This window comes from Parambassis ranga, chromosome 6 (genome assembly GCF_900634625.1).
Source record: "Parambassis ranga chromosome 6, fParRan2.1, whole genome shotgun sequence".
NCBI lineage: Eukaryota > Metazoa > Chordata > Actinopteri > Ambassidae > Parambassis > Parambassis ranga.
This window is the reverse complement of record NC_041027.1, coordinates 13,358,865-13,371,958: the sequence shown is the minus strand read 5'-3', so window position 1 is coordinate 13,371,958 and position 13,094 is coordinate 13,358,865. Positions and strand designations below refer to the sequence as shown.

General features: G+C 45.3%; 2 protein-coding genes across 2 annotated transcripts in view; one reads left to right on the top strand and one right to left on the bottom strand.

The window, feature by feature from the left end:
• gas7b (growth arrest-specific 7b) overlaps positions 1–13,094 on the bottom strand; it is a 34,649-nt gene that overhangs the window by 2,298 nt on the left and 19,257 nt on the right. Inside the window, exons 5-12 of the mRNA XM_028408209.1 lie at positions 12,696–12,749; positions 10,666–10,755; positions 9,050–9,165; positions 8,769–8,843; positions 5,824–5,902; positions 3,229–3,357; positions 2,626–2,749; positions 28–107 (exon numbers count right to left, since the gene is read on the bottom strand). Of these exons, the coding sequence (XP_028264010.1) occupies positions 28–107; positions 2,626–2,749; positions 3,229–3,357; positions 5,824–5,902; positions 8,769–8,843; positions 9,050–9,165; positions 10,666–10,755; positions 12,696–12,749 (747 nt within the window). The remainder of the gene's footprint in view (positions 1–27; positions 108–2,625; positions 2,750–3,228; positions 3,358–5,823; positions 5,903–8,768; positions 8,844–9,049; positions 9,166–10,665; positions 10,756–12,695; positions 12,750–13,094) is intronic.
• LOC114437469 (putative uncharacterized protein MYH16) overlaps positions 1–13,094 on the top strand; it is a 48,361-nt gene that overhangs the window by 29,965 nt on the left and 5,302 nt on the right. The window contains exon 25 of the transcript XR_003670911.1: positions 6,857–6,861. The gene's annotated coding sequence lies outside the window, so the exon portion shown is untranslated. The remainder of the gene's footprint in view (positions 1–6,856; positions 6,862–13,094) is intronic.

Below are 13,094 nucleotides of genomic sequence, written 5' to 3'. Positions count from 1 at the left end.
ACACTCGTTGACTCCAGGCTTTCTTACCAGGCTGGTCGTGACCATCTCCTCAAACCATTTGGACTGGGACTGGTTATAAAGGTCCACGCAGCGCATCAGGTCGTCACCTGTCACAAAGAATAACCAGAAAAAAAAGCTTTTATTTTGCAAATAAGCACAAACAGAGGCAGCAATTCAGACTTTTTACAATCCATCAGACATGCAGTACAGAGGACATCCAGCAGAGGGTGCTGCAACCACAAACATCAGAGGTTTCGTTGTGATAAAAGGAAAGCTGTCATTCCATTAATGCATCCTGCTGACAGCAGAACAAACACTAATCATGAGGGAGATTAGATCAGAGGGGAAGTGATGCTGATCACAACACACACACACACACACACACAAATGAGCTTTACTGGCAAGCTAACTAAACCTGCTAAAAACAGTATTTTTCCCCACATTTTGCTGGAAGCCATATTTGTTTATTATTATTTATTTATAAATTAACTTCACATGTTAGCACACAGCAGACATTTTGGCCATCTGACAAGCTTCCACAGGTTCCAGAGGGCTGCCGATGGCTAAGTTACTGAAACTGTCAGCTAGCTCGTTGCTACACTGTATCTGCTACGACCTGTTATCTTAACCGGCCATACAAACCTCACTGCTGACGTGAGAGGGTTGGCACCTTACACATGGTCATGTGATCAATCAAACGTTGGTTACAGCAGCTTTAAAGCCGCAGACAGCCTCGAAAGTGTGGCTGGACTTTATATTAACTTTTGATTAAAGAAGTGAAAAGCGTGTTTACTTGCACTGTATGTTCTAACACAGCAAAAAGTTGACAGTAAACAGGATCTTCTCACAGGTCAGGTCAGCCTGTGCTTCTATTTCTGTGGCTGTGAAAAACAAACTGTGAGGAAGATGCTGCAGATCAGCCGTCTATAATCCATAATGCATTTAGATAACAAAACGAGCTCCATAAAAAGGCTGATTTAAGTGTTAGATGGCAGCTTTAAGCTGGTGCAGAGAGCACGACGTGATAATGAGACTTTGTTTTGGGCAGACAGATGCCGCGCTTCACTTGTTTTGGCATCAGCATCCTCTCTGCTTCCCTCGCACTGCAGTCATCATCGCTGGCAGCCAGACGCCGCGAGCACCGTCAACAACTGCTGCTGTTTTTTTTCCCCTCACTGGTTGCATAAGCAGCACGGAGGAGGGATAGCTTTGTGTGTGTGTGTGTCTGTGTGTGTGACAGCATGTGTTCGAGCCTGGCTGACTCATGACATCACACACTTTACATCTGTTTACTCTTTAGCTTTCCGCCACTTTCCTCAGGTGGCACACCGGCTGCTGCTATTGTTACATTTCCGCTCTGCATTTAGTGTTTTTCGTTGTCGTGCATCATTACACACAACATGTTTTGTGGTTTTTGTGTGTTTACTTAATAAAACTACAGACACCACACTGTAAAAAACGCTCCTTTAGACTGAAAGTGTCTTCGTCTTCAGGAGAATTCTACACTTAAAGATAGCAGCACGGGCAGATTCCTCCCTCCATAATCCTCCTAACAGATGGAATTACTTTGTGGGATGGATTATTATTAATGTGTGTGTATGTTTAGTGTCTCTCTCTCTCTCTCTCCCCTAAAGGGCCGTGGAGCTGGTCTGCGCCCACGCCTCCCTCTCCGTCAGTGTGGTGTGAACTAGTCCAGCAGAGAATGTTTCTGTCTGACCTTCCTCCCTCTACTCCCAACTCCAAATTAAAAATATATAAAAAAAAAAAAAAAAATCCCAGTCTGGCTCAAAGTGCTGATAAAGCTCATGATTCATGAGCTCAGACAAACACAGCATCTCAGTTCCCAAGAGACCCCCCCCTTCAACCGAGGACTGAAGAAACGTCCAAGCAGTTCGCTGTTAACAGGGATCGATGTGTACGTTTACCTTTAGGGGCACCAGAGTCAAGAAGTTCCTTATCCAGGATCAGGTCCTGGTGGCAGCAACCCAGATCCCCCCCCCTCCCCCCCTCTGGCCTTACCAGGCCAGCTGAGAAATATTTCCTCCAGCATGTCCTGGCTCTGCCCTGGGGCCTCTTTCTGATAGCACATGCCTGCAACACCTCCCTGAGGATGCACCCACGAGGGGCCATCTGAACCCAACGCCCAACCCACTTCAGCTGCTTCCTCTCAGCTCTACTCCACCACCCCTCACCCTGTCTCCGTCTCTGTCCACTGTGAGAACTCTGCCTCAGACTGGAGCATCCCTGTAGATGCCACACCGATCCCCCTGTCAACGTCCCACCGTACTCTTCAATCACCCGTGAATCACTGCAGACACATAAAAGTGTGTTTCTACTGCAGGAACGGCTCCTGTAGGAACTCTTTCAGGGCCATTTTCTGGGTGGAAAAAGTACCTTCTGTGTGCAGTTCTGCAAGCAACTGAGAGTGTTTCAGATTGTTGCTACAGCAACACAGAAACATATTTTTATACTTTCATGTCACGCTCATGGCCCCCTGAGGCTGAGGACACCTTGGCCTACTCTCAGCTCTACAATCCACACATTTATGAGAATGAATAACTCCCAGCATACACACACACACACACAGGGCCCTGCTCCCTGTGGTTTGACCTTTGACCTCCTGACCTGCTTGTGTGGATTTCCTGCGGGCCTTCTTGATGTCCTCTTCAGTCTTGTTGCTGAGTTTGATCTCCTGCTGCTGAGTCTTTAACTCCAGCTCCTTCTGTCGGTCGGCCAGAGCCTTACGGGCCTGAGGGAGATAAGACGCTGAAGTCACAGAAGAAGTTTCACACAGAAAACCAGTTATTACATATCATCATGTTCCCGTCTGTTTCCATAGCGCTGACTTTTGTGCTACAAGCAGCAGCCATGCATCATCCAGCATGACCAGTATGTTATTTCCTGTCCTGCTTTAAATGCTCAGCTATCCATCAGATGAGTGTGTCTATGGTTCTGTCCCCTCTCTGGGTGAAGGCCGCTGGGATGACAGATGATGTGAGACAGATTTGCAGTTGCCTTCAGGCTTCAGCCAATTTTTCCTTCTTATTGTACACACATACAAAAAGCAGGAAACATTCCAGAGACGGGGAACAGCCGCCTGCTTATGGAAGAGATGTGGAATTTTAATCAGCTGCAAGATGAGTCCTGAAAGCCTGCTGCTGCTGCAGCACGGACACACAACCAGAGCTCCAGGACGAGCTGCTGTGCTCAGTGTTTTTGTGTCTTCACCTTCTCCACAGCTGCGTAGCGGCTGACGAGCTGCTTCCTCAGGTCGGCGATGTGGTGGTCGAACTTCTTCATGTCCTTCTTAAAGTTCTCCCTGAAGGTCAGAAAGGGCTTCTCCACCTCGCTCTGGAGCTGCTCGACAAAAACAACAAGCAAAAGGTCAACACTGCTGGGGAGGATGATGGCGATGAGCTAGCCTGAGTTTGTTTCGGCTAACAGAGGAAGCTGGCTGTCACTTGTTCCCCCTTTTTATTTGACACTGCCTCCTTGTGGCAGCAAACAGCAACAACAGGTACACCTGCAAAGCTAGCACAACCTTCACTCTGCCTCCACTCCACTATGGACAGAAACAGGTAAGGTCCATGCATCAGTGCATAAGTATGTCAGGCAGGTTTATGAGTGACAGCATAAGTCCAGATGGAGATACTTCCTGCATATTAAGTGAAGTAAAATCACTTCTTTTCCCAGCTTATCCTCTTACTGCACATCTGATTTAATTACCCAGAAACCTTAATTAGCCCCATTTCCTCTGCTTACTTTCTTCATTATGTCATCATCCCTGCCTGATTGAAAGGAGCCAGAATATCAGATATCACTTTTCTCCCCTTTGCTGCCTCCTGAAGGTAAAGAGTGTAATCAGTACAAATCCCTGCTCCAAGAAAAGTCTTATTATTTCTGAATGTGAGCGGCGTCGCTGGTGACGAGGTCCTAATGAACAACGTGGGGTCCTGCCCCAGCTGTCACTGATGAATGAGATCTGCAGCTCCTTCCTGCAGTCACACTAGAACCCATCATTCAAAGTTCATTTCCACTCCCGTCCCTCCTTCTCAGACAACCTGGACGAGTGCCGCACATCTGCGAATCTCTGGAGGATAACATCACCGGCTCCATTTCCTCCGTCAGTCCAGCTGTAATCCTGGTCTCTATCTATCGTCTCTCCACATCAACCCCCCACTGAACGCCACATAAAAATTCAGAGCAATATTTCCCACCACCCTCCTCAGAAACTTTTCTGGAGCTTTATCTGCATTTCATACATGCTGAGCTAACCGAGCTCCTAAGACAGAGGGTGTTCTCAGCTCCGCCATCATCTGGGACTGATCCCAGTGAGCGGAAATCACGACAAAGACAACACAAAAACAAACTGAGAGTGATAAATGTTGATTGAAAGTCTGTGTGTCACATATATGTGCTCCAGCCCACAGAGCCATCAGGAAGCCCTTCACTGTATGTAATTACATCTGAAGGCAGACTGTCTGCCTGCTGAGTCACATGTGCTGCCCACGGCCAATATGGAGGCACATACTGTTCTACAACACGGAGTCCAAAAGAACTCTAAATCCAAACTTTATTGTCCAAACTGTTTTTTTTCCCTCATATAACTATTTAATAACAGATAATTCTGATAAATCACAATGTGGACATAATTAGGTTATAACATGATATTTTCCTGTTATAACATGAACTGTGTTATCTTATAACAAGTTTGTATATTGTAATAACATGAACATATGTTGTTATAACATGAAATTCTATAACATGAAAACATAAAAAAAAAAAAACGTTTTTTTATGTTATAACAACATATGTTGATGTTATTACAATATACAAACATGTTATAACATAACACAGTTCATGTTATAATGATATAATAATTAATGGTAGATAAACCAGTCAGTCCTGAACAGCACTCAGCCTGGTTGGGTCAACATGGAAGCCCCACTGCTGAACTGAAATATTTCACGCTACAACATGATAAATAGTACGTTGTTATAACAAGAAAAGTAGCTTTGTAATAACGTGTGTCGTAATAATGTGACAATATCTTGTTATAACAATAAAATATCAACATAATTTATTTTTTTCTTTCTAATGTGGCAGCTGTTGAAGTGATCAATGGTCAAAGTAAAAAGTGACAATCTTTACAGCTCTGTGAAAATAAAATGTTGACTTTTTGCTCATACAAATATTCCAACTTTTCCTCCTGGGCCAGGAAATGACTCCTGTTACCAGGTGGATGGAAACGCCTTTAGGGTGATAAGCTAAAGAAAAAATGTTTAACCACTCTAAGCCTTAGATTATTTTTGCAGATTATGCCCACCTGAACAAACATCCACAGCTAAAAGGTTTTTTTCCCCTAAATGCAGCAAATCCTCCTCAGACCACAAAGAGATGTGAAAACAGCAGAAAAAAAACTTTCTTAATCTCCAGCCTTGAAAAAGTGTGTTATTTTGTTCGATTTTAACATACTGGTGGCACCATTTATTCACTTCCTGCTTATTTTAAACCTATTAATTCCTCTTAGCACACTTTCTACAGCCATTCCTGTTGTTGCATGCTCTTATTTTGAAGGATGCCCTGGTTTGTCCCCAAGATCACCCCAAAACGTGACTTGACGTGGGTAAATGCAGGAGGTGTAAATCCATTCATCGCCATATCTAGGAGCTGTATTACAGCTTTATGGTTCATTATCCACAGCATGGAGAGCTTATATAAACAGCTTTGTTTAGGGGGTTGAAAGATAGTTTGTGTAAATACAGTGAGGAGGAAATCCAGCTTCATATCTAATTAGCTGCCACCTGCAGCGTGATAAATTACCTTGGAGGAGAACTTTAGGTGAACTTCAGCTTCGTCTGCCAGGCTCTTCTTGAGCTGGGCCCAAGCCTCCCCGAGAGTCCTGTGAGCAGATAAGAAGGAGGGAGAGAGTGTGTCTGTGTGTGTTTAGCGACTTACATGAGAAGGGACCCCACACACACACACACACACACACACACACGTTTTACACCAAGGGAGGGCAGGGAAGCTGTCAAGGAAATGGAGGGTGAATCCTATCTCACACACACACACACACAGACACACACAGGGTTCATGAGCAGTCAGTGCAAAAGTTCACGGACACACAGGCAACCGGTAAATCTGCAGAGCTGAGCTGAGGTCCACAGCCAGTTCAACTGATGATTACAGCACATGAGAGACGACTCCACAGCTTCTCAGCACAGCTGGGGGGGAGTGGGGAGTGGGGGGGCAGTCGAACGGAGAAGACTTGTTTTATTTTGAAAATAAACATTTAATTGAAGTCAGCTGACGGAATGTGTGGCGCAGAGAAAGTGGAAGGACTGTAAAACCATCACCCAGCAGGCACCAGGCCTACCGGTCCTGGACTGACAGCCTTTATGGGTAAAGCGGGTCACTTCAAAAGCAGCGCTCTGAATGGAAGACATGTGTGGAATTCCCTCACACTGACATCCCAAACATTCCTGTCATCGTCGGGGTAAAAGTCTGGCAACCTGCAACCTGCCTCTCCATCGCCGTTTCACAGCCAATTACACCAGCGAAAAGACAAACATATCACAATAAGTCGTCTAATCCTCTCTGCAGAACCGAACAAACCATTTCCCTACATGTTATATTAAAAGCTCAAAAGGTACTGCAGCCCTTCTGGCTGGTCTGTACACATGTGCTTACTCAGCAGCAACAGCAACACTCAGATGAGAGACCTGCATGTGTGTGTTCAGCCCAGAATGAAAGCCCGAGCGCCTTGAACTGATACGCTTTATGTTCCACGCAACAAACCGCGGCGGGTTGGTTAGAGGAGACAGCTGAAACATGGAACCACCATGGCTGAACAAAGAGTCTGTAAACAAGCAACACACCGTGTTTACACTCACCAACATGTATCAGCTCTAACCAGCTTTATTTATGTTTGGCTGTGGTTTACTTTTCACTGAGAACTATGATGGATTCTTTTTGGACTGACTGATCATCTGGACAAAATAACAGAAACCTTTCATTCAGGATTCTATGAGCGGAACATTTTTAAGTGACCCTGCTGCGCTTCCAACTCAATAAAACATGCTGAATTGAACATTTTAGGCAATTAGTTCAATCAGCTCAGGTCAGGCTGAAAAGCTCCACCAGTGCTCACACCTTGAAAACACATTTAAACAAAGGAGACGTGGAGTCAAAGCCTGCACCGCTCCAAATGTTTTTCCACACTCAATAAATTACATCTGTCATCTGCCGGCAGTCTTACATTCTCCAGTGACAGACAATCATTTGCTGACAAAATCCTGTATCTCAGGGAAAAGCATCTCCTGACAGTGATCACATGTGCCTCACAGCCACGTCTCTACCAAACAAATGGTAAATTCAGGGGTAAATGGATGGCTGGTTCTGGGCTGCGGCCAGTCAGGATGGTAGGAACCGGACAACAAAAACAGCGATTGTCCTGTCTGACAACAGGGCCGGCCCGGGAGGGGAGAGCATAATGAGAGTATTGTGTTGCACTTTTGTGGGTGTGGGCAGGCTGAGCTGTGGCTGGCATAATCTGGATTCTATATGGGGCAATTCCATCCCACTCTCTGGTACCAGGCTAATATGGAGTGGGCTTATCTTATATGCATGTTAACACTGCAGGTGAGGGGGTGTAATCCCAGCTAAACTGGGTTTACACACTTATTTGCAAAGTTGTGTGTGTTTTCTCTAACATCTGTTCCAACTTAACCCACCTGAAGCAACCCACTGGACCCTCGCTGCACCACCCCTGCACAATAGACTCCCAGCTCCCACACCATCAGTACCGGCGTCCCACAGGGAAGTGTTCTTGCTCCCCTGCTTTTCTCTTGCATGCACGTGCACGGCTGTGCTGTGTTTTGTCGTGTTGCTATGCGCTGTCACTGTTTCCTTGTGGAATCTCTTATTACATATAAGTTGCCGTAGGTGGCGCCCTCGTGTCCCTCTCAGCTTCCTGTTACTTTCCATGTTACCTTGGTGAATCTGACAAATAGCTGCTCTCAGCGTGACGTCCTCTCTGCTGTCAGACAGGAGAATAGAGGAGTGAGCTGCAAACTCTCCCTGCAGTGTTAACCCTCGCCACCCTCACCCTCATCCTCCTCCTCTTTCTTTCTCTCTCTCTCTTTGCGCTCCCTCTGAACAGCCAGAGTTTGCTGCAGGACAGAGATCAAAGCATCCAGTAGTTTACAGCGAGGCTGTTCTGTAATACAGCATCACTGACGGGGGGCCTCCAGACCCAGACTCACACCGGGACGTCTCGCCTGGTTGACTGCCTCGCTCACAGACGAGCTGTCTAATTGGCAGACTAATTAGCTGTAATCTGCACCAAGCAAAATGCAGGATTATGGGCCTAATAAAAAGCAAAATATATAAAACAAATTCAACACAGTGAGGGAGTTTTGCTGCAACAAAAATGCTTTTTGGGCAGAGAAAAGGGGCAAAAACTCAATTTATGATGATGTTAACATCATGCAGAGACTGTTTGAAGAGCTGGAAGCGTTTGTTTGACACAAAAACCTTCATTTAAAGGGACAGTTCACCCCAAAATCAAATATGTACCTCTACAACTAAAAACACGAAACCCTATATTAGGGTGGACTGTGCCTTTAAATAAAAATGATCGTTATATATTCTATTGCTTTCATGCAAGGCATTTCTATATTTTCCCAGATTGTCAATCATCTCCATCTCCGCCCGCCCCTTTAAAACCACACAGTTCAGAGCTCTCCTGTGACGTGAGCGCCACTCACCCTTCCTCCTGGCCTGCTAGATGGATCTGTGAGAGCTTGGAGAGATTCTTGGCGTACTCTTCTTCTATCTTTATCCTAAGAGGGAAGTACAGAGTCTGATTACCACACAGCTTTTATGCAACTCTGACAGTTTCCATGTGTGTTTCCTGTGTTGTGCAACGCTCTGATGTACATGAATGAGCACCAAATAAGAAAGAAAGAGGGGAAATGGTTTGTTTTATTGATGGTTTTCATGGTAACCATAAGGACAGAAGTGTGAAAGCAGATCACACCGCAGATACCTTTCTCGTACGAACTCTGCCATCTCTTTCTGCATCTGTTTCCCCTTCAGCTGTTTCTGCAGCAAAACCTCGAATCCTGTGATGCAGCCGTTGCCCTGGGAGTCCTTCTTATCGGTCTACGACATAAACACAACGTGCACACTAGAAATTAAGAAATTAAATTAAATTAAGACACCTTTATTAGTCCCACAATGGGGAAATTGCTTAAGGCAGCCCAGCAAAGAGCGCCATACACCAGTGAGTACACTGGAGGCTATGCGGGTAAAGTGCCTTGCCCAAGGACACACAACAGTGACTAGGGTAACATCAAGGGTAACATGAAGTTAACAGTCAGGGATGGCTTAAACCAGCTCATTTAAACAAGCATTTATCGATTTATAAAATCCATAAATACATGCTGTTAATATGATTTTCCTCTGCGTCCTTTTTTAGCTCCTTTCAGCAGTTTTTTTGGCTGTCATCAAATGTTTCAACAATTTCCAAACACAAAAGCTCAAATCAAAGCTTAAATCAACTGCACACTACCTAGCAGCCATATTTTTTATTAGCATCTTAGCCACTTTTAGCTGTACAGTGACAGTTTTACCACTTTGTTTTGATCTGACGTCATTCGTCAGAGAGGATTTTTGTCTTTGTTGATAACATGTGAGTGTATGAGTGCCGGCTACACTCTGGATGGAGGTAGAAAGGGTGTAGGGAGCTCAGTATCACATTACCAGCACCCCAGTCACTGCTACACATTCTGGCTGCAAATGCCTTCAGCAGCACAGGAAGGCAGCGCACAGTTCTACAAAACTTTGGCGACACATTACGATCTTTAAGGCGTCTAATGTCCTGTGATCAGTGCGTATAAAGTTTGGAGAATCAGGAGGTTTGAGAGTGACGGGCCGCTCCCTGATTCTGCCATCACTTTCTCCTGTGTTGTCAGCAGCCCCACACAAACCACACCTGGTAGAGATTACACTGCAGGGGTGGGAGATGTCCAAACAGAGCAGCAGAGGCCAGCTGGCTGGCTGCGGCCCGGCCTGTTACATGTAATGTATCATCCTGCCGCGTTGGGTTGGATCTTATTAAAGCTGTCGCTGATTCTCAGCGTGCAGGGCGGCTCGGATGAGATAAATATGGAGTCGTGGTGAAAGATGAAATGGATCCGGTGTTGGTTTTGCTCACAGGGATGCAGAGGGAAGTTCATTTAGCCATTTATAGTGGGGAGAGAGTGGAGGTGTCAGCAGAGGACATTTATTTTTCTCCAGTTGTTATTGTTGGAGTCCTTTTACGCTGCATCCTTCCTGCTCTGTGGTGTCCATGATTGTGTATATTATGGTCTGGGTTAGGGCATCTTACTGAGTCAGAGGGTGTTTCACAAAAGCCAAAAAGCCATCAAAACCTAGTGATGATGTAACTGAAGGGTTGCGCCATTTCAGAGAGGGAAATTTCAACCACTAACTAAAAAAACACGTCCATGACACGAGGTTACTAATAGAACATATGATTACACTGGACGTCACCTGACTCCTAAGGAGGCAGGTTGGGGAAAGTGGAGGTTCATGCAACATGGCACACTTCTCTGGAACAATTGTATAAAATAACTGATGATTAAATGGTGGCAAACGTACCCAGAAGTAGTCGCAGTAGCTCCACTCATCTGGTTTCAGCAGCTGCTGCTCGGGCATGAAGGCCGGTAACGGGAACGTCACACAGTTAATCTGCAGCACAGAGAGTCAGAGGGCAGTTTTAATGGGATGGTTCACTTTGATGCCACTATGCTGTACACCAGTCCTGTTAGTGCTCCGCTGCGTTGACTGGCAGTTAACACACACACACACACACACACACACACACACACACACACACAAGACGTCTGCGCTGAAGGCAGTCTGCCCTCTGTTGCTTTGGCAACACTCATCAGTGCAGCTCCGAGAACACGGCGAGGTAAAGAAGATGTTTCTAGCATCGTTCATTCACTTTTCTCTTTGCACACTGTCCTTTGTGGTTCGCTGGCTGTTTATTTAGGATGCATTATTCAGCTCTATAACACAACGCACACTGCTCGACCCGCAAAATGACAACAACATGGACAAAGTTTCTTTTTTCATTATCTCGGTATGGACTCAAGGTACAAGACAATCTGATGCCAGCTGCAACAAACACTGAGCTTTGTCCTGAAACACACACAAAATAGAGACGTCTCTTCACAATAAAAGCATGCAGACAGACACCAGGTTTCACTCCGGGACAAACAGCAGGAGCTTTATCTTCCATCACATTTATTAACTTCAGGAGGCAAACGGCACGCGGCGAGGATGCACAGTTTACAAATGATGATGGTTTTTCCAGAGCCGATATTCATATTGAAATGGCAGGATTAAGAAGAAAATGTCCTCTAATTCAACCGTATCTTGGCTTATGAAGCTTATAATTTGTTTGAGGGAATGGCTTCCTGTTTAATCACTGCGGAGGTCAAGAGGTTGACAGCTAGCAGGGCTTTAAAAACTGACCCTCGAGGGCAGCCATGGCCAATGAAAGGCTCAGATTGTTAGCATCCACACACACACACACACAAACACACACTTATTCCAGAACTTTCTCTCCTGACCTTCATTACCCTCATCAATCGAGACACCCTCTCCAAGACAGCGAAGACCCATTCTTACTCCACAGAAGAGAAGAACCAGAAATGTGCTATCATTTTAGCACTTCCTGTTCCATCAGCACAAAGTCGACAAGGTCTGCGAACAGACAATGTTGACGTTTTTTTCCCAGAATGCAAAATATTAATCAATTTAAATGCTTTAATTATAATGTGGCTAACAAGGCTAAACAACACTGCAGGGATGTTCAATGTCCTCGCTACAAAAGAGGACAGGAAGCGGTGATGTTTGCGCCATGCAACCGAGGTGTAGTGTGACTATAATGTGACACTGGAAACAATGAAGAAGTTCCACCTGGATTTGGAACCAGAGCGACATGGCGGAAACGTCCGTCCAACCGATATTAAGTTTTCTTTGCGATACCTTCTACTAGCGAAGCCGTTAAGAAGCGGTGCAATCCTGAGAAGCGACTTGCAGCCACAGAGCATCCCTGTAACCATGGCAACTCATAAATTGCAGGACTCAGCTGTGTCCTGCGAATTATGAGGATGCCTTCAAACTTAATTGTTTCCCAAGATAGATAGATACATGGATAGACCTTCACCTTTCACCATAGTAACAACATCTCCAAGCCGTCCTCTTCTCTCATGTTTCCTGTTATAACCATCTGCTTATCACATAGCATCAGCCTGGTTGCTAAGGAAGCTGAGATGAGCTCCTCTTTCTCTGTCTTTTAAATGTACTAATAATAATAAAAACCAGAATAAGGCAACAACAGCACCTCTGCTGTTGGCCAAACAGGATGCAACAGAAGAACAAAATCCAGCTGGACACTGGATGGGATGATGTCACTGTGTATCTGTGTACTAGCAACTGAAAAAAAACAAGCACTTCTCCCAAGATGGGAAAAAACAACACAACACTGACAGGGCAACACATACACGGTTTAATGTGTGTTAAATCTGTGTAACTGGATTTGTAACTGATTAAAAAAAACACACACACACTCTTAGCAAACTTAGCAGGAGGACTTCCCCGTTAGTTGTCCCACTCACCGTGACCGTGGTCTCCTTGTTCTGTTTCCTGGTGGGCGACGTTGATCCTGTACTCTGCAGAGAGAAGAAGGACGATCCGTCAAAACCTCCGTCCTCCATGTCAGAGATGACTGCCCGACTTACACACACACACACACACACTGTCACTCTCTCACACTCACACACACATAAACACAGTTGTTTTCCTGGCGAGCGCTGTTAGCGTATGTCTGGTGTTCTCTCTCTCTCTCTCTCTCTCTCTCTGCTCCTGCTGCTGGTGTGTGTGTGTGTGTGTGTGTGTGTGTGTGTGTGTGTGTGTTGCTGTGCAGAGTATGGGAGGATAGTTCTGCAGAGCAAAGCAAAGCATGGTTTGCTTTATCTGTGTGTGTGTGTGGATCTAAATTAGCAAAGTATTGAAGT